At 39.9% G+C, this 22,354-nt stretch overlaps 2 protein-coding genes across 5 annotated transcripts in view; one reads left to right on the top strand and one right to left on the bottom strand.

Annotated features, from left to right (window-relative positions):
• The window catches only part of LOC127411218 (CAP-Gly domain-containing linker protein 4-like), a 99,938-nt gene extending 90,487 nt beyond the window's left edge, over positions 1 to 9,451 (top strand). For 2 of the 4 annotated variants that reach the window (XM_051646619.1, XM_051646617.1), the window contains 3 exons: positions 1,484 to 1,551; positions 1,721 to 1,796; positions 7,149 to 9,451. In XM_051646619.1, coding sequence (XP_051502579.1) covers positions 1,484 to 1,551; positions 1,721 to 1,796; positions 7,149 to 7,542 — 538 coding nt within the window. In that variant the 3' untranslated portion in view covers positions 7,543 to 9,451. The remainder of the gene's footprint in view (positions 1 to 1,483; positions 1,552 to 1,720; positions 1,797 to 7,148) is intronic. The other 2 variants (XM_051646618.1, XM_051646620.1) reach the window with 2 other exon arrangements.
• An 871-nt stretch (positions 9,452 to 10,322) lies between these two features.
• The window catches only part of LOC127411211 (ALK tyrosine kinase receptor-like), a 710,256-nt gene continuing 698,224 nt past the window's right edge, over positions 10,323 to 22,354 (bottom strand). The window contains exons 28-29 of the mRNA XM_051646605.1: positions 18,429 to 18,519; positions 10,323 to 15,498 (exon numbers count right to left, since the gene is read on the bottom strand). Of these exons, the coding sequence (XP_051502565.1) occupies positions 14,539 to 15,498; positions 18,429 to 18,519 (1,051 nt within the window). The 3' untranslated portion in view covers positions 10,323 to 14,538. The remainder of the gene's footprint in view (positions 15,499 to 18,428; positions 18,520 to 22,354) is intronic.

The following is a 22,354-nucleotide window of genomic DNA, read 5'->3' as shown; positions in this document are numbered from 1 at the left end:
CTACATTTTTGCAAACTGAGTTTTACATGCCGCTTTTCACCTCAGCCTTCTGGTGAAATAAACACTAGAGGCACTACAACAACTGTGCGTATTATTCACTTTCTCACAAATAATGGCTGATTATGACCTTATAAACACGTATTTTTCACTCTTTCACTCACACACTATGTTATGATATTGAAATACCTTTACTCTAAAGCATTATTTGAAAAACGATACATGTTAATGCTTGAATTACAGACCCACCTACATTTACACACTTATTCCAATGTGATTAGCTTGTGCCGTAGCTCTCCTGATTGAGCGTTGGACTTTGGACTCAGAAGATTGTGGTTCGAGCCCAGTCAAGGACGCAAGCTGACATGACATACAAAAGCATCATAGAAGTGATACAAAATGACGTGGTTGCTTCAGAAAATGTGCTTTTCATGTCACATTTGCTTTTTAAACACTATCAGTTAGGTTTAGGCGTTGGTTAATGGTAAGGGTGTCTTTTTGTTAACCTCTCATTTGCTTTTAGAACACTGTTGGTTAGGTTTAGGCTAAAGTTTAGGTTAGGGAAGTACGTTTTACTCATTAAAACTACATTAAAAACCTTATTAAAAACATATTTTTACTCACTTTGGTGCCACCCCCTGCTGGATATTTCACTTGGAAACTGTGGCCAAACGTGGAATACAGCATGTAATTTTGTTTTGCAAAAATGTGTCCAAGCTCACATAATTGTCATGAAATTTAGGCTGAGTTTGAGAGTGTAGGGAGATGATTTGATTGTCATTCGCAGTGAGTCATGGAATTGGGCTGTTGCTGTGGAGCTTTTTTGCCGCGATTCTCTGACTGGTGGAACTTCTGCATTTCCGGTAATATGGGTAGTGTCGTTTTTCACTAGGAGTTCCGCTATTAAACACTGTTTAAAGAAAAAAATTTAAATTAAAATAATGCGGACTGATTGCTTCAGCAGCTCACGGTCCGTATTGAAATTGTATATGTTATCGTTAAAAATCAATTTGTCTTTGGAGAAAATGAATGGGATTTTTTACTTCCAGAACCCAACTGTTGCACTCTATTCCTGATGGATAAAATCACAACCTACATATTGTTTTTTCTAGTTTTTCCATCTATTACTCAGAAAAACATCACAATATACAAGTAAAATAGGTAGCAAATTCCATTTCATGTAGACTTGATAGATTTCTTTACCTGTCCATTGGAGAATCCTTCCATTTTATCTGTCCTAACCTGAAAAGGTTTGTAATGGTATTCCTGCTGCATATGTTCGTGTCAAATTGTTTGTGACAGTTTTGACAAGCGTTTGTCAAAATAAAGCCCTGTGGCTGTCACTACTTAGAAACGGATACATTTGCAGACTGCTAACTGTATAAGCAAGGGTAAAATAATGTGCCTTGGCAGTTTTCTGCCAGAACGTCAGTTGTAAAAGTCTAATGAAAGAAGTAATGTTGAACATTCTCTTTGTTTTAACTAGCAGGATTCATGGCTCAGTGGACTGTCTGTCAGAGCTGTCCTCCTCTCGGATGAACTATTCCTTTACAGGTGAACATTCCCGCACGTCCGCTGTCTGATTCTTTCTCTTCTGTCAGATTTTTTAAGACTGAAGAGGGTTTAGACATTTCCTTTGTTCTGTCATATAAAACAGAATGAATTAGTTTTAGATATGTGGTCATTTTTCAGTGATGTGTGGTTGTGTGCTTGTTTCATTAAGGAATTCGACGCACACTAAGCACTTCCACAGCCATTGCCACGCAGAGAGAACCAAGTCGGAAAGGTCAAGTTAGCAGGTGGGAATGACATTAGCATGCATGTACCCTTATGTCATTTTCCATTGGTGCCGTGGCTTAGAGGTGAGCCATGTGCTCTGACACATTGAGCCTTGGTGCTCATGTAGGTGACACAGGCTTGAGTCATTTCTTGTCATTTCCTGTCCTTTCCTGAGCTCCTAATCATTTCCTGCCTTCTTTCTACTCTACTTTTTAATAAAAAATGGCAAAAATGAAGTATAAAAGAATGTCAGTGAATATACAGAAATGTATAGATGTTAGGGGTCGGGGAAAAGAACAAGTGGCTAAAGCACCACATTTCTTTCTCATATGTTTCTGGATCAATCCACAAAAAATGTATGATCATAATTTTAAATTATTTATAATCCATCTAAAAATCTGTTTATCGACAAGGCAAAGAATCTTCTAGACAGTTCATTGTGACCACATCTGCCAAGCTCCAACAAAACAACACTTAAAGTACTGTGTGACTTGTCCATAGTACCATATTAGCAACATTTCGAGTCTACTAATTGAAAATGAATGTGCCTTTTTTTTTTTCTCTAATTTGAGGACAGGCACAAATGAGATTTGAGAGCTTTATGTTTGAAAGCTTTATTAAATTCATGTTGTTATTCACTGACAATCTTGACATCCACTGTAGAATCGTTCGCTTGAGTCAGATCTTTTCACTGAATCAGTATATCTGGTTCATAAAACAGTTTACGAATCAGACTCATCTGGTTTTCAGGTTCAGTTCACTAACTAAATAATTCTGTCGCAGTTCTATGGAATATAGCACACAAGTCGTATAAACTGCTTTTATGATTTTATTTATTTATTGGAACTGGACAAACATGATCAGTACAAACTGTTGTTGTATGTAAAATAGCTGAATCTGATTAAAGGTATCTGATTGTGACTCCCAGAATTCAAATCATCTTAAATTGTGAGGTACCTTAAATTACTTTTTTGGGTTCAGTACAAGTTAAGCTCAATCGACAGCATTTGTGGCATAATGGTGATTACCACAAAAGTAATTCATGGTCATGAAATGCAATTTTTTAATAATTTTATTATCTTCCCTGAGGTCCACTAATAATGTCAGTAAAGTTTTTTCACCGAAACGGTCATAGTTTGATCATAAATTATAATATTCCACCCAGTCTCTGGCCCTTTGTCTCAAACGCTCAGTTTTGTCCTCAGCGTCTCCTTTAAACTTCAATGTAAACACCCACTGTTCTGATTAGCTAACATCGTGCAGCCCCTCAAATTCAGCCATATTTGAAAATCAATCATAAGAGAATGAACAAGCTCCCCACAACATTATAAAACTAAATTTCAGCATTTACACACAATGCAACACATTGCATCAGAATATTTATACTTCACTCAAGCACATCAGCACTATAACTATCAAACAGTCATAACATTTGAAATATTCGTGAATGAAACTGTTTACTTACTGTTTTGTGGTCAAGTCCAAGTGTTTATAACTGCCCCATTCTTCAATAACTGTTCCTCTGCAAAGCTTGAATCGTATTATGACTGGTTCACGCAGTCCACACTGATTTTAGCCACACATACATAGTCCATAGCACGGTGAAACATGACGCACACACATAGGTGCACTAAGGCGCAAATCACCAGAAACGCAACCAAATGGTCAAAAACATCCAGCTGGAGCTTGTTTACATACACCAACAATTAAAAATAGCACAAATGGGTGCAAGATGCAGAGCAGCTCAATGAAACTGAATGGCATCTCCTTTTCTGAGTTGTAACTTTACACTGCGTCTTTTAAAAGCGGCGCGATAAACATGACAACAGTCAAAGACGTCTGACTAGAGAATGGGGTCCCCTTTTGTGTTCAGGAATAGTTGGTCACACTAGGCCTGTCTCTCTCCCTCTCTGTTTACGATATGAACTGAGCACCAGTGGGTGGGGCCAAGGGTGCGATGACGCATGTTGTGGGGTGTGTAAATAAAACTGAGCAATTTTCACAGTTTTCAAAATGAGACGTTTCAGAAAGGTAAGGAACTATAAATGCTCTTAGACTGGGGAGGATGTTTTGTTTCAGAGGCCCCATTTTTATAGTACAATTACCTCCTATGTATTGGGCCTCATGTATTCAGATAGAAGACAAAGGCAGGCCTAACACAGTCATAAAACCTAACTCAGGCCCCCACATAAATCATAAATCTTACTGATAAAAACCTCACCAAAATCAAACAGAGGGAGTTCAAAACAGACTACAAATCCCATGAAGCCTTGCTCACTAAAGGATCGAACTCTCAACTCCTATTGGATGAGGCACACGACAGAACGCACCTCAACCATGACATCATCAGGAGTAGAAATACCTCTGAAATGCTTCCGGGATTTGCTTCCAGCAACTTTGCTCGCCGTGTGTAGACGCAGCTCATTGCTGCTCTCAGGTGCAGCCTCTTGGCACAAGGAAGTAACGTCCAACTTGAAACTGTGGCCATACAATCTCCATCTCGCTGGACGAGTTGAGATTCCACCGAACACTCTAACGGATCCGAAGGAGACCGCCGAGCAATCCGCATCTTCATCCTTTTGCCTTGAAGATTTCTCTTCCCTCTTCAATCAAGTCAACATCGCTGATTTCTCCGCCAGCCCTCCGAGAATCAGCAGCCGTACCGCCCGCCGACAGAGCAAGGAAACGGCCTTCCGTCATCACCCGAGCCTCGAGGAACCGAGTCTGAGTTAAAGGATGGATGAACACACATTCTGCATCCTCATATGATTCAAGTTAGAGGTTTACGTCTGGGCAGAGATAGAATATTATACTGTGTTATTCTTGTGTATCAAGGTTATTGCTTGTACAGTTTACGGACCGCCATGTCCGCTCATTATTAATACTCAGGGTATTAATTATCATGAATTTGATTTGCTGTATTGTGGTCCAACCACATTGGACTATTGTGCATTTCCGCCATCGCGGGTGAGACCGGCAAACTAGCCGTCCACCGCGTCTCTGAGTGATAAACTAACAGCTGCTTTCTCTCCCGTGATCGCGAAATCGGCTTTGGGGCCATCACTTAATTCTCTCTCTTTCGTACTAACCACACACATACGCACGTGACCCCTCACAAACATTCTGGCACACATTTTTGGCTAGTAGATAGCTTCGTGATAAAGCTCAGCTTTGTCCCTAAGCTAACCATTGATTGGTTTCTCTCTGCCCACATTCGCAGCCATATTCCCTGGCCGGAAGTCTCGCGTGACATACTCTCCACGAGAGTCATGTCCGCCATTTTGTGCGCGTCCCTCCTTACACACACACACACACTCTCACACACACACACCTTATGTGTTATAGGATTATTTTAGTTTCCATATCTAATCATATCACTGTTTAGTTTGTAGTTGTAAGTTGGAAGTTTATTGACTGCATGGTATTAATTATTAATTGATATTACTGCATAAATAAACTTTGTTATATTACAAAGAGAAGTGTTTTGGTTTGTTTTGCATACACCTGTGTCATGCTGACGGGATGTCAGTGCTCGGATTCAAGCCTTCATTCATTGTTTTTTTTTTTTTTTTTTTTGAAAATCGATATTCTTCGGATGTCGATTTTCCTAAGAAAACAATCTAATATTGAGACTGTTATACTATCTGGTTATTAGTCCCTGATTCCAAGGTGGTGCCCCGTCAATGTTAATCCTTATTAATATTCTATTGATTTTTGATAATTGCTAATTATCTTTGATGATTGTTGAATTTGAATGATCAATAAGCTAGTGTTAATTTTAATTAATGTATCATAGATGTTAATGATTGGTGATTATCTTTGATAATTGTTGATTTAAAGGATTAAAAAAGCTAACATTGATTCTCATCAATGTTCTATTGATTTTAATAATTAATAATTGTCTTTGATAATTATTAATTATTGCCAATAACCAAACTTGCTCCTAAACGTAGCGCACCACATTTACTCGAGCCCCATATGAGGTTTTAATGAGTTAGGTTCAATTAATTAGTTTAAATATTAATTAATAACTAAAGAAATAATTATCAATTATTTCTGATAGTAACACTGATCTAAACAACCAGTAAAGCCCTACATATGTCTAAATATCAAGGAAAATTTCATTTTCCATTTCATGGCCCCTTTAAACAACTTTACAGCTCTAATAATACATGAGTTTTAACAGAAGCGTTAAAGCAATAGTTCACCCAAAATCCAGGGCTCTGATGCTGTTTAAAATGGCGAACACTCGTGTGAAGTTTGTTCTGCTGTTGTAAATAAGCACTGCTTCCGAATTCTTACGTGAACTCGCCGATGTGCTTATGTCACGTGACAGCTATGATGCATCAACTGCTGGCAGGAAGCGCTTTTTAAAAGTTAATAACGTTTTAATTATCTATTTCTTTTTACACAAACATATTGATTTGCTTCAGAAGACATTCATTGATCGACTGGAGTCACATGGATTACTTTTATGCTGCCTAAATGTGACTTTTGGAAGTGTTGGCACCCGTTTACTTGCATTATAAGGACCTGACAGAGCTTCTTCTTCTAAAAATCTTTGTGTTCTGCTGAAGAAAGACAGTCATACACATCTGGGATGGCATCAGGGTAAGTGAATAATGAGAGAATTGTAATTTTTCGGGTAAACTATTCCTTTAATGTAAATGCTTTTATAAAATAAAAAGCTTTACATTTCTGCATTTAAACCCTCCAAAAATTGGCCCCATTCACTTCCATTGCAAGTGTGTCTCTCTGTAACCTCGATATTTGCTTTTTTTTTTTTTTTAAGGAAAAGGAGGGATGAGTCAAAATTATTTTTTGAGGCAATCAATGGTATGCCACAAATGCTGTCAATTGAGCTTAACTTGAATTGAATCTGGAATTTTCCTTTGAGATTTTAGGGATTTTGTGGCATGGTGCCTGTCATTATCTTATGTTCCCATCCACCATTTGGTATCCTGGAGTTTGTACTCATTTTGGTTCTGTGGTGCTGGAGATGCAGGTCGACGTGGGTTGCTTGATTCCCCCCACTCCATGAGGGACTAGTCTGGTCATGTCATTTTTCCCCAACTGCTCGTTTTGTTTGAACTGTTGGGTCGGACATGTGCAAATCCACATTTTTGCTCCGGATTATAAATTTGACTTCTGGGACATTGTGTTGTGTTTGTGTATACTGTATTGTATTAGTGTTTTGTTTTGATGTTTTTATGTCTGTTTTTACACGTAAAGCGCTTTGAGCCTAGAAAAAGTGCTATATAAATTAAACGTATTATAATTATTATTATTATTATTATTATATATCATTCTCAAATGAGAATGTGATTATATATATATATATAAAGACAAATGCTTTTGTTGTTTTCTCTCAGGAACCGTTCCAGTAACTTGCGGCGCCGATGGAGCACGGTCAGCACTGGCTGGGGGCCGTCAAGAGCAAACAGCAGTGCTGGCACGGGGCCCAACCGAGTGGGTGGCACCACAAGCTCCTCTGGCTCAGATGGCACAGTCAAACTCCACCTGGGCATGCAGGTCTTGCTAATTAGTGGCAATGAGATGGGCACCATCCGCTACATTGGCACAGCGGACTTTGCCCCCGGCCTATGGCTGGGCCTTGAGCTGCGGAACCCGAAGGGAAAAAATGATGGATCTGTGGGCAGCCGACGCTACTTCAGCTGCCGACCTGGCCATGGGGTTCTGGTGCGACCCAGCAGGGTCACGTACCGTGGTATCAACGGAGCCAAGCTGGTGGATGAAAGCAGCTGAGACCATAGCACTCTGCAGAAGCTTGGGCTATCTAATTCTCAACCCATCTGTCTTTCTGTTAGTTTTGTTTTCATGGATTTGTTTGAAGACTTAAAGGGATAGTTCACCCATTACACACTCTTATATTGTCACAAACCCATATGACTTTCCTTCTTCTGTGGAACACAAAAGTAAATATTAATATTATCCCTATAATATTAATAATAAAAATGTATATTAATATATCCCTAATAATATTAGGGACCTAAATTCCCCATTTGCTTTTATTGTATGGAAAAAGAACAGTGTCAACATTCTTCATAATTTCTCCTCCTGAATTTTCAAAGCAATTTTGGGTGAACTTACACTTAATGCCGACTTGAAAATATATTTTTTTCAGAACTGCACTTAAACTTTCATAGCTGATAAACTATGGGGGGGAGTTTTCCTTGCTGAGAATGTTTTAATTTTAGCTGGAGGTTTGAATTGAGATTGGATTTGACAAAGTAAACGGTAACAATATCTGAGCACTTTAATAAATGGAATGTGGAGGAAGACAATAACTTGAAAAGCAGCAGGATTTAAGTAGTTCACACGATTTAATCACTTTCAACTGTGATTATATCAGCTTCTCAAATCCTCCCTAAAGAGTCACAAAGCATAGTGTAGTTTGTAAGCTCTTGTCAATAGGACACACTTCAGAACATGGCACTTGCATTCAGAAACGTTTAATCTTTCATCTTGGTGCGAGAGCACTTAATGATAAGCACTTTACGCACTAACGTAATCCAATCAGAGATGTAAAATTCATTGTACTTGAATTTTCAACAGATAATGCAGTAGTTGTTCCTTACAGGTTTGATTTGTTTTTTTTTTATTTGTGTTACAGTTTTTATGAAATTCAACCCACTAAAGACTTAAGTTGCTTAAAATGATGGCTAAAATAAGACCTGAAGATCTCCCATTATTTATTTTTATAGTATTTTATTTTTTATTTATTTTGTTTTAATACCCATATCAGAAGCATTGTCATGGATGTGTTGAGTAGAAACAGAGTATGTTAAAGCTTTGAATCAAAGAAGCAGATATTTGTTAAGATGACACATTATACAGAAGTTAGCATTCTCCATGTTTACATTAGAAATCACTGTGCTTAATGAGAAAAGATTGACAAACTCATTTTGCTGAATTTACTTTTGAATAAAATTGTTGCTTATTATCAAACTTTTATTTTTCAAACAACTGTAACATTTTTATAATTGTTGTAAGTTTCGTTAATTTAAGTTTCTTTTATTTATTAATTTGCTTGCATTATTTTCCACTCCTTTAAAATGCATAATGATTTCTCCCCAAATAATTACACAATTCACCAGTCTCTAGGCTCTATGATGACAGCTAGGAGTGCTGGATTCCTAAACACAAAAGGACAGGCTTGTTGGTTTATATTAAAATAAAATTGCCTGCACAACCTCAGGCCTGTTTGTGTTTCAACTTAAACACACAAAATAATCAAACTTAAAAACAAAACTATAAATGGCTGTTCTCCATAGCTGGTGAAACTGTACCATTCATTGACTGATTCCTCAATGATCATATCATTTTACACTGAGGAAATAAAAAATAAAATGTTGATTTTAACATATTTACTTGGTGTAAGGACTTAAACTTAATATTAAATACATGATAGTGAAACAATTTGAATTTGCAAACATTGCATCAAAATATATATATAATAATTAGTGTTCTAAAAGATAACTCCCAATGGAAGTTGGAGTTTCTACAGGTATTTTGTACTGTCTATACATCCCTCTGCTTAGCACTGTGTTTGTCTGAATTTTAATGTAGTATTTTAGTAGCAAAATGTAAAATTAATACATGCAATGTGCAAAGGGTGTTTGTCAGATTTGTCAAATAAAACTTATATTTTACAGTCTGTTTTGTTTTTGCCTTTCAAAAGTTTTTATTTATTTATTTTAATTTTACCATGTACTACACAAAATGGTTATAACCAGCAAATTCCCTCACTTCCACCCACCAGTCACTTTGCCCCAAATTTCCTTCCCTGTTGACCATTTAGTATCAAATTTATACGAATGTCTCCTTGGTCCACTTTGAAGCATATTCTGGTCAAGACCCACCCACCAAACCCTTTCAGGCACAGACACAGAACTTCTTTAAACGTTCAGTTCTGTGGGCATGAATGGATAACAACTCATCAAACTAAAATGCATGTTTGGTTTAATTATGCAGGCTAGGGGTCAGAGACCAAATTTGAGGTGGGGCCTCCCAGTAACAACTGCGCAATAAGAGACTCAAGTTATTGGTTTGGATGGTACAATGCATCCCATTGCATGTGTTAGCATTTGTTTTGCCTGAAATGTGTATCACCACGTGTAACACCTTGTAAACTACAAAGAACCCTAATTCTCACAACAGGATGCTTACTATGTTGCCATGACTTCTATATGCATAGTGTTTATTGTGCAAAACCACTTTTGTTTTTGTTCTTATGATTTTATATTAGTTTATAGTTGTAGTATTCATTTTATACATTCTTATTTGGCAGCATGTTATCTTTAAAAACATGTTTTACTAACTTTTTTAACTTTATGTTTTGTTATTATATATTTAATACTTATGGTAGTTATTAATAAACTTTTTGTGCCTGGGAGGGAGACCAAAGTTATTAAATAGCAATTTATTAATATCTCAAATCGCATCATTGAATGTCAAAATACAGAGATGAACAGATACATGATACAGTAAGGTTTTACAACATTTTTACAAGTGTGGTCACTAAATGCAATGAAAAAAAAAAATTCCTTTTTTTTTTAATGCAGTACCGCTCAGATTTTTTTTTTTTCTTTTCTTCTTCCATTATCAATATCAGATGGATCCAAACCTCAGTACATCTGTACACTAATTTAAAAATACTTAAAAAAAAAAAATTAATCTCTCTTTAAAATGTAAATAAATATGCTATTTATGCCAACAGAACAGCATTTATGCTAACAAAAAAAGTCATTCTCTGAATAGTAACCCACAAGATGTTCCTTTGAAAACCCTCACAGTCAAGACACTACAGATCTTTCTTACAGAAAATGAAATAGTACAAAAAAGAATGTACAACATTTGCTTTTGAAGTAGCAGCTTGATAGAACTGAACAGTAAGCAATATTCCTGTAACAATGGCTGGTTAAACATTAACGGGTCAAAATATATTTGAAAATTAATGTTCTTGACCAATAGACTTAAAGTCCTTTATTCAAAGATACAGAAACCAAAAGAGTGAAGAACAGTAAATTATGTTCTGAAACAGGTGTAAGGCTCTTATGTACTGTACACAAAATAAATTCAGTTCAATGACAAATGTCAATGCTACAGAGGAAACTAATGGAATGAGTGGTATTAGTGCCTTATTTCTCAAAGTTAAATGCAGGAGTTTAATCTTACACAGCCAACATCAAGATTTCAAACAGCAGTTGGAGTAAGGCCCTTACAAATGAAACACGGCAGCTATTTGAAGTGAAGCATCAAGCTACAGATCCTTACATTTTGAGATCCGTTTTTAAAAGTTAACTTATTTTACCTTGACACAGCGTGATAGAAACGTGTAGCCTATTAAATCCATGGCTGCGACACTGAAAAAACAGTCAAGCGAAGCAGAGTCGATGATTATCGGACAACTTGCATGCCGTTTTATTAGGTGGCTGGTGCTGACACAAAAATCATAATAAGATGAAAAAGAGATTTGTGCTTATCTAGATAAACCGAATTGTAAATAAAAGCTAGATAAATGAAATTCAGTTAATGCATATGTCAAATGCATATCAGGCATTTTAACGAATGAAAAAAAAAACGTTGAGTCCTTTTTGTCTGCAATGTATCTATGCTTAAATACGTTGCCGCTTTCATTTGCTTTCACTATTTATTTCTGTTTACAAAGAACACATCCTGCTGTCTTGCTACCTAGCTACCTCTTAAACTGATTTATGTGGAGGTCAAAATGGCGCTAGTCTCATGTACTCGAGTCTTATATCTCACTTTTGACTTTCGCATAAAGTCTGGTCACATTACAGCTTATTCTGGCCAAGAACTGTCAACTTAGACAGGAAGAGATCATCTGACTGACTGAGTTTTGTGTGCAATATACATTAGGGATGTGCATGGTAACCATTTTTAAAATTTGGTTAACCACAAGGTTTCATGAACAGTAAATGGTTTTTTCGTTGGGATGCGGGAATAAAAGGATATTTATTGTAATGGACTTTCCTTACACTACTCAAAACAGCAGCAAATAAAGTGCACAGTGAGCTATGAGTCTAAATAGCACAATACATGCATCTTCAAATGATAAAATCTATATGCGTTCTGCACAGGTAGGTACACACATCCGTGAGGCAGCAAACACATATTGTCATGTGTGTGGAGTCACACAGTTGCGGTTAAATAGCCTCTTCTGGGTGCTTTGATTTTTAAATGGTTTAAAATCAAATTACATTGAACTTGTCTAATTATTGTACAAAATATGCACACCACAGCAAAAGGGAAAAAACATGGTCTTAACGATTATCGAGCACTGAAACTTTGCTCAGTGAAAAATAAACTGGAATCATGTTTCATGGTGCAAATGTGGTTGCACACTGGACGAGGCTTAGGGTGTCACACACCCAAGGTTGTGAGGGTTACTTGTGAAATGTATTCCAATCAGATTACAGAATACATGCTGTAACTGTAATTACTCAAGGTCAGTAACGTATTCTAAATATTTTGGATTACTTCTTCAGCACTGGTAGATTTTTTCACTTGTTTTGACTATAAAAACTCTGCCAGAACAGTAAGACAAAATGCACATGTTAAAAATACATTCTCTGAAAAACCTAAATATCTTATGCAGTGTTGTTTCTAAAACAAGATCAATTTGACTGATTTTTACAGAAATACAATACACAAATTATTATCAAGCATATGATTTTTGCCCTAATAAAAAAAGGTATTACTAGAAAAAAAGAAATTATGATCCAACGTGAATATTCTTGATAAGAATAATATGATCGTGCCTGGTAACGTGCATGTAAAATTAGCTTAGCGTAAAGCTGACAATTTACACAAGGTTTATTTCTATTTCTTCTGCTCAAAACTTACTTCAAACTTTTCTGTTTGCACGTGTGAATGTAACACATCATAAGAAAGTGTTTCACTGCTGTTCAAATGCACTTTGGATCACATCATTTATATGTATAAATGTTTTCCATCTGAAAGGACTAAATATTAAATTAAACAAATGACAATAAAATGCAAAGTAATCTCTTCAGTAATCAAAATACCTTTTGAATGTAACTGTATTCTAATTACCAATGATTTAAACTGTAACTGTAGTGGAATACAGTTACTTATATTTTGTATTTTAAATACCTAATCCCGTTACATGTATTCCGTTACTCCCCAACCCTGCACACACCGGACACATCTGACAGACGACATAGTGTGTTCTAAAATTCGAAACAACTGTTTTCAATGAAGGTACGCACACCGCCGTCACACTCACCATCTCTCGATGGCGTCCAGCTCCGACTCCGGAGGCTGGTCAAATTTCTTCCGTGCCACGGAGTGCATTTTCCATTAAATTCGACCCAAATAATTATCAAAGGATGTCCAGATTATTTACTCTAGCATTGTTCATTCTTGAAGAAGGGAAAAACCTTGGTAACTTTTGTGTGTACTGGCGCTTCTCATCCGGTGTGTGACTGCCTTATCAGTCACAAAAAGTACTCTTCTTCAGAATGCAGCACAAAAAACGAAACACAATGCAGGAGTTTCGAGATGCATTTATAAAAATTAAAGTCTTTTTATCTTTGCTCGGTGTCTAAAAATGCGGTTATTCTACACGAGGTGCTGAAAGAAAAAAAAGTGAGATTCAGCCAGTGCAACAGTCAAAGATGTCCGTCCAGCACATGTCAGTACCACTGATCTAAAACAAAAGAAAACAGCGCAGATGCATGCAAAAGCATGTTTGAACAGCCCCTAAATTGCCCTATACTTGAAAAACTGACCCAAAATCTGGCCGGAAAACCTGCCGGTTTGTCGGAACTCATCGAGCTTTGGTCAGGTTGAAGACCTCTGTTGCACATGTAGAATAACCGAATAGTGATTTGGGTATTCAAATACTGATACATCGAACGGTAAACCGAATGTCGACTATCTGTGCACATCCCTATTATACATCAGATGGTCATTGAACCAACTTTGTGTGGTCAATGGGTGTGCCATTTAAGGCTGTAACTAAAGCGTTGAAGCGAATGCAAGTCATGTAAAAAGGCCTTCACTCATTGGTCCCTTACCAGATACTAATGTTTCCATTCCAACACCATGGCAACACATTATCACCTCACATTAAGCAACCAGCTGCCAAAAACACTTATTCATGTCTCACACGCAAGCCATTACAAATTCCTTTTATCCTTTAATTTTGATGTTATATCAAAACTGTGGCAGTTTAAAAGCCAACCGAGTCCAAGAGTGAACAAAATGATACATAATGAATGGGGGCTGTTTGCTTTCAGAAGCACACCCATTAATGATTTACATGACCTCCAAATAATAAATTAACAAATGAATAAATAAATAAGCAGGCAGGCAAACATCAACAAACCCGTTTTTATTTTTTATCCCCCATTTTTGAAAAAATATCACCATTATAATCTAGTCTTTTTCATTGAATTATTCCTTGTGAGGGCTTTATCAGTTTATTTATTTATATTTATTTATTTTTTTGTCTATCAAGTTTTCAAATGTGGCTTTCTGAAACAAAACAGTACTGTTCCAGTATCCAAATGACAAAAAATCAATGAGTGAGACATTTAGAGAAAGTTTCCAATGTCGAACCATTCCAATCAGTTCAATCCACGTCACTTTGAAAGCACAAAGAAAAAGTACAAAGGGGCTTGGTACAGTTGGACGCAGATCGACCACACAGTGTTTCGCAGAGTGGGCACTGAGAAAGACAAAAGTGTATGATTACAGCACAGTGGCATTGTGTCCTTCCATTTTAGGGAGTCTGGGGTCCTGCACCGTACCCATGGTGACCAAAAGTGGGCGGCTGTCCTCTGGACCACTTGCCCGAGCCAGAGATATGGGCCTCTGCTGGCCAGGATGAGGTGGGGGAGGCTGGGGGCCAGACATTGGCTCCATGGGCAGGCCTTGCTCCTGGTAGCCATAACCGATGTTCCCACATGGGAAGTGACGTAGTCTGTAGAGCGGAACTGGAGCTAGGGTGGCAGAATCCAAGAGGAGAGGGGCGGGGCCAGGTGGGGGAGGTGGAGGCAAAAGCGGACGACACAAACCTTGTTGTTGTTGCTGCTGTTGTTGTTGGTGCTGGAGCTGTTGTTGGTACTGTTGCTGTTTGTGCTGTTGTTGCAGGCCAAGAGCTTCTGAGACCGTCACAGTTCGACCTGCTTGCTCTTGCCCTTCACCTGGGATACGTGGGCCACTCACCTGCCTCTGTGCCTGGGCCTGCTGCCTCTTCTGTTGCTGCTGTAGAAACCAAGAGCCATAGGTTGGGTTCCACAGGTTGGTGGGCTTCCCATTGCGGCTTTCCTTCTCTGAGGGGTGGGCCTGCATGAAGCCCAGGTTCACATGGCCTCCATCTTGGGTAGTCAGGGGAGTAGAAGAGGGTTTGGCAGCAGGAATGGGGGCAGTGGCTACCGGTGGGTGTGGGTGGTGATGGGGGTGAGACTGAGGAGGCGGCGCAGGTTGGGCTTTGTTGTCAGAGGAATGGCTGGTCATTAGTAGGGCTTCCCCATCTCTCTTGGTCTGCTCGGGGTGGGCAGTAGAGGCAGATGATGTGTCCCCTGCACCCTGAGGGGTTACAAGCAAGGAGGGGGCAGACGGGTCTTCGGGACGCATGGGCACCCGTTCCTCTTCCTCAGGGATGGGGCCATACTCAACAGGCAAAGGCACATTCACCACATCTGGATCCTAGGGGTGGAGGGATTAAAAAAAGTTAACATAATCAGACAATCTAAATTGCTGTTGATGAAGACTGTCGATTTTTACATTTATAATACATAACAATACATATATATATTAATACACACTGGCAGCCAAAAGTCACCATAGTTGGAATAATGTACAGATTTTGCTGTTTCGGAAGGAAATTGGTACTTTAATTCACCAAAGTGGCATTCAACTGATCACAAAGTATAGCCAGGACATTACTGATGTAAAAACAGCACCATCACTATTTGAAAAAAGTTATTTTTGATCAAATCTAGACAGGCTCCATTTCCAGCAGCCATCACTCAAACACCTTATCCTTGAGTAATCATGATAAATTGCTAATATGGTACTAGAAAATCACTTGCCATTATATCAAACACAGTTGAAAGTTATTTGGTTCGTTAAATGAAGCTTAACTTTGTCTTTGTGCTTGTTTTTGAGTTGCCACAGTATGCAATAGACTGGCATGTCTTAAGGTCAATATTAGGCCAAAAATGGCAACAAAAAAAAAATAAACAGCTTTCTCTAGAAACTTTTCAATCAATCATTGTTTTGAGGAATGAAGGCTATACACTTCTTAAAATTGCAAAAAAAAAACTGAAGATTTCATACAAAGGTGTACACTACAGTCTTCAAAGTCAAAGGACAACTGGCTCTAACAAGAACAGAAAGAGATGTGGAAGGCCAGATGTACAACTAAACAAGAGGATAAGTTCTCTTTGAGAAATAGACACCTCACATGTCCTCAGCTGACAGCTTCAATGAATTCTACCCACTTAACACCAGTGTCATGAACAACAGTAAAGAGAAGACTCAGGGGTGCAGACCTTATGGGAAGAATTGCAAAGAAAAAGCCACTTTTGAAACAGAAAAACAAAAAGAAAAGGTTAGAGTGGGCAAAAAAACACAGACATTGGACAACAGATAATTGGAAAAGAGAGTTATGGATCTTAACCCCATTGAGCTTTTGTGGGATCAGCTAGACTGTAAGGTGCATGAGAAGTGCCTGACAAGACAGCCACATCTATGGCAAGTGCTACAGGAAGCATGGGGTGAAATGTCACCTGAGTATCTAGACAAACTGACAGCTAGAAAGACAAGGATCTGCAAAGCTCATTTCTGGATAAGAACACTTTGAAGAAGTTCTGAAAAATGTTTTCCAAATAATAATAGCACTTTTTTATGTTATTACTGATAACATATTATGTCCTGACTATATATTGTGATCAGTTGAATGCCTCTTTGGTGAATAAAAGTACCAATTTCTTTCAATAAGAGCAAAACCTGCAGATTATTTGGCTGCCAGTATATATATATATATATATATATATATATATATATATATATATATATATATATATATATATATATATATATATATATTTTTTTTTTTTTTTTCACATTTTAGAATAATAGTAAAGTCATCAAAACTATGGAATAACATAAATGGAACTATGGGAATTATGTTGTGACTAAACAAAATCCAAAATAAATCAAAACTGTGTTATATTTGAGCATCTTCTAAGTAGTCACCCTTTGCCTAGAATTTGCAGACATGTACTCTTGACATTTTCTCAACCAACTTCTTGAGGTATCACCCTGGGATGCTTTTTAAACAGTATTGAAGGAGTTCCCATCTATGTTGGGCACTTATTGGCTGCTTTTCTTTATTATTTTGTCCAAGTCATCAATTTAAAACACTTTTTATTTATTTATTTATTTATTTATTTTGCTTAATTAAATTTTAGTTTTATAATGAAATAAATTAATATGGTGGCACAATTATATTTTTGTCTACAAAACTAATTTCAAACATTTAAGCATACGCCTTCAGATCAAAAGATTTTTAAGATCATGAGAAACATTTCAGTCAAGTGTTTCAAAACTTTTGACTGGTAGTGTGTATATATATATATATATATATATATATAATGGCATAAATAGTTTTCATTTATCAATTAATGTCATGCAAAGTCCAGTAAACATAAAAAAGCTAAATCAATATTTGATGTGACCACCTTTGCTTTCAAAACAGCACCAGTTCTCCTAGGTACTCCTGAACACAGTTTTCTTGGTTGTTGGCAGATAGGATGTTCCAAGCTTCTTGGAGAATTTGCCACAGTTCTTCTACCTGTTTAGGCTGTCTCAATTGCTTCTATCCCTTCATTTAATCCCAGGCTGACTCGATATTCAGTAGAGGGTCTGTGGGGGCCATGCTATCTGTTGCAGGGCTCTCTGTTCTTCTATTCTGATCTATTCTATTTGCAAAAGTAATGTTTGGGAGTCTAAAATGTATATTTCCTATTGACACACTAAAGCTGAAAATATACATAACCATTTTAAGATAAATGTTTTTGTGAAACATCTTATGTGCCTAAGACTTTTGCACAGTACTGTATATACAGTATGTACACTGTATATGAGAAAATTAGAAATTACTTAAACGTAATTATTAATTCATCTTTTACTAAATAATAACAATAAAATAAAATAAAATGTTAATTTTTAAATATATAGTTTTTAATCATTTTCATTTATATTTTTAATGTATTTGTTTCAAATGTTTCAATAATAGTGTGCAAAATTGTTTCACTATGTTGCATGTTTAATTCAGCGAGTGCTATCAAGTTATCATCTCTGAAAATATATAACTTCTGGCAGTCCAATCGAATAATTAATCAGGAAGGAAAATTTGTGGACATGTAAGGTCAAGTCTCTGGTAGTGCTCTGATTATATACTGCATATTTTGGAAAATGTAGTTGCTCATCCGGGTAATCCATGCATGCAGAACATTTGCATACTGTGCACACTATACATACTGCATTCTGCAAAATGAGTATGAGTAGAATGGTAGCGTCATTCCAAACAAATCCACTGTTGTTCTGTATGTTTCAGTTTTAAGATGTACCTGTAGACAATAGTTAATCCTTTCAAGGATTGTAGAAAAGTTTGGCCTGTCTTCTGGTTGATGCTGCCAACTCTGTGTCATTATCCGGTACCTAATTTATCCACAAAACAATAAAACATTAGTTTCACTTCACTATGTATGTGTTGCATGTGTGTATAAAATCTCTAGAATAAGTAGGTTATAGGTTTTCTGTCACAGCTTAGTATACAGGTAATATTAGATTAAAAAACTGAATAATCAAATCAAATCTCCAGCTGATCATGTTATTATTGTTTAGGACAGAAATCGTCACTGTTACTTTTATAACCTCCATTCCCTGATGGAGGGAATGAGACGTTGTGTCGATGTAGTGACACTAGGGGTCACTCTAGGGAGCCCCAAACACCTCTGCTTTTTTGAAAAAAGGCCAATGGGAATTGGCGAGTGGAATTTGCATGCCATAAATATAAAAGGAGCTGGTATGCAATCACTCATTCAAGTTTTGTGCTGAGGAGCCGAGACCAGTTCCCGGCCATTTCAGCGGGTAGTTCAGCGTTGTGGCAAGAGGGACACAACGTCTCGTTCCCTCCATCAGGGAACAGAGGTTATGAAAGTAACCATGACATTCCCTATTTGTCACTCACTCAACGTTGTGTCGATGTCATGACACTAGGGTTCCCTATAAAAAACGCCACAACTATCTGAACTGTGTTACGTGAACTGGCAGTGTGTGAAGGGCAGACCGCTGTGTGCCTCATAGCCAGCGCACCAGGCCATCACGTAACCTCCCCCAATGCTCTTATGAGCATCAAATGGTCCTTCAGGAACAAGTCAACTGCCCAACAATAGGGACAGGCTAGCCCAGCCGAGGCCTCTTTTCCTCTTTTTTCTCACCAAAAATTTTCTCACCAAGGAATTTGTCAACCGACTGGGAGCCATAAGTGTCTATGTCGGGGGGTGTCCCTCCCAACAAAGGGGGCACAAAGGGAGCTCCCCGTAGACCCCAAAGGACTACAGAGAGGTCCCATGAGGGGACAAGGCACGGTCTGGAGGGATTCAACCTCCTAGCACCTCTCAGGAACCTGATGATCAAGTTGTGCTTCCCCAAGTACTTACCATCTACTGCATCCTGATGAGCCGAAATAGCAGCTACATACACCTTCAAGGAGGAGGGGGACAGCTGCCCCTCCAGCCTCTCCTGCAGGAAGGAAAGCACCAATCTGACTGCACATCTCTGGGGGTCTTCGCATCCGTAAGAACATCACTTAGCGAACAGACGCCACTTCAAGGCATACAGGCGCCTCGTAGAGGGAGCCATAGCCTGAGTGATCATGTCTACCACCGCGGGTGGCCACTTAGTTCTTCCACATCCCATCCAAGGGCCAGATGTGGAGATTCCAGAGGTCTGGTCGTGGGTGCCAGATGGTGCCCCGTCCCTGAGAAATTAGGTCCTTCCTCAGGGGAATTCGCCGGGGGGGGGGGCTGTCGCGAGGAGCGTGAGATCCGAGAACCACGTCTTGGTGGGCCAGTAGAGTGCTACTAGGATGACCTGCTCCTTGTCCTCCCTGACCTTGCACAGGGTCTGTGCAAGTAGGCTCACTGGGGGAAATGCATATTTGCGTAGTCCAGGGGGCCAGCTGTGTGCCAGCGCATCTATACCGAGGGGTGCCTCGGTCAGGGTGTAGCAAAGCAGGCAGTGGGAGGATTCCTGGGAAGCAAACAGGTCTACCATTGCTCGACCGAATCGACTCCAAATCAGCTGGACCACCTGAGGGTGGAGTCTCCATTCTCCCCTGAGGGTAACCTGACGTGACAGCGACAGTTGAGGTCACTCGGGATGTGAGTGGCTCGTAGCGACTTGAGGCGCTGCTGACTCCAGAGGAGGAGATGGCGGGAAGTTGTGACACGCAACGGAAGCGTAGACCACCTTGACGGTTGATGTATGCTACTGTTGCTGTGTTGTCCGTCTGGACCAACACGTACTTGCCCTGGATCAACGGCCGGAACCTCTGCAGGGCGAGCAGTTCTGTCTACAACTCAATGCAGCCGCAGGCCAGTCCAGGAGCCGGCGGCTGTGTGCCCGTTGCATATGGCACCCCAGCCCGTCTTGGAGGCGTCTGTGCCTGGAGACCTGCTCTAGGGGAACCCCTACCTGTAGAAATGCAAGGTCGGTCCAAGGACTGAAGAGTCAGCAACAGATCGGCGTGATGGCCACGCGATGTGTCCTGCGCAGTGCTGAAGCGGTCTCATATGCATCAACCCGAGCGGTGTGGCCGCCACTGAGGATGCCATATGCCCCAGGAGCCTCTGAAAAAGTTTCAGTGGAACCGCTGTCCTTCATCTGAATGTCTTCAGACTGTGCACGCTCGTTCGTGAGGCGCGCCGTCATTGAGACTGAGTCCAACTCCAAACCAAGAAAAGAGATGCTCTGAACCGGGGAGAGCTTGCTCTTTACCTAGTTGACCTAAAGCCCCAGTCAGCTGAGGTGCCGGAGCATGAGGTCCCTGTGTGTGCACAGCAACTCTCGAGAGTGAGCTAGGATTAGCCAGTCCTCGAGATAGTTGAGGATGCGGACGCCCACTTCCCTATGCGGGGCAAGGGCTGCCTCTGCGACCTTTGTGAAGACGCAAGGGGACAAGGACAGGCCGAAGGGGAGGACCTTGTACTGGTACGCCTGGCCTTCGAAGGCAAACTGCAGGGAGGGTCTGTGTCGAGGTAAGACCGAGACGTGGAAGTACGCGTCCTTCAGGTCTACTGCCGCGAACCAATCTAGATGCCGGACGCTCGCTAGAATGCGTTTTTGTGTCAGCATCTTGAACGGGAGTCTGTGCAAAGCCCAGTTCGGTACTCGCAGGTCCAGGATTGGTCGCAACCCACCTCCTTTCTTCGGTATGATGAAGTAAGTGCTGTAGAACCATTTCTTCATCTCGGCTGGAGGGACAGGCTCTATCGCACCCTTGTGCAGAAGGGTCATTATCTCCGCACGCATGGTAGCAGCGTTCTCGCCTTTGACCGAGGTGAAGCGGACACCGCTGAACCTGGGCGGGCGCCTGGCGAACTGAATCACGTAGCCGAGTTGGACGGTCCGGGTCAGCCATCGCGACAGGTTGGAAAGCACGAGCCACACGAGAGGTCGAACTCATCCTGAGACGAGCCGGCGGTCTCATCCGAGAGCCCGACTGGGGCAAGCGAGTGTGCTGGGGATGGGAGGTCCGTGGGGGGATACCTGGCAGAGGTGGTCCCATTGATGTCCCCAAATCAGCCCCAGTGCTAACTGATGCGGCCTCAAACCCGTTGGTAGAAGGACTGGTGCGGGGAGCCGCTGGGGTGGCTTGCTTTCTTACGAATGCACGAGCCCACTTTCCGATGCTGCGCTCGATAGCTTATCAAGCCGCGACCGCAACGTTGCCATGGTCAGTTCTCGCAATGAGGACATGACTCATCCACGAACGATGTCTCCGCGTGGGCAGTGTCCAGACACGTAAGACAGCGATTGTGGCAGTCAGAAGCGGAGAGATAACGACTGCAACCAGGAATAACACACAAACGGAAAGGCATCTTTAAAAAGACGTTCCGTGTGTGCCACACTTTTTGTGAATGAAAATATACTCTTTTAGAATACACTCTTTTATTTTCACTCTGCCGAAGTGCCCAGGGGCGTTCTCTGCACTCCACAGGTGCAGAGGGGGAGAAGCCGCTGAAATGTGCCGTAAATCCAGCAGTTTTGAGGTGCGTCTTTGGAGGGAATTGAATTCAGTGCACTGAATACAACCGCTCGGCTCCGAAGAGAAAGTCTGAATGAGTGGTTGAATACCAGCTACTTTTATACCCATATGTCCAGGGGAGTGGCATGCAAATTCCACTTGCCAATTCCCATTGGCCTTTTTTCAAAAAAGCAGAGGTGTTTGGGGCTCCCAAGAGTGAACCCTAGTGTCACTACATCGACA

The sequence above is a fragment of the Myxocyprinus asiaticus genome, chromosome 20, assembly GCF_019703515.2.
Source record: "Myxocyprinus asiaticus isolate MX2 ecotype Aquarium Trade chromosome 20, UBuf_Myxa_2, whole genome shotgun sequence".
NCBI lineage: Eukaryota > Metazoa > Chordata > Actinopteri > Cypriniformes > Catostomidae > Myxocyprinus > Myxocyprinus asiaticus.
Note: the sequence above shows the minus strand (reverse complement) of the source record. Positions and strands in the feature narration are given on the sequence as shown.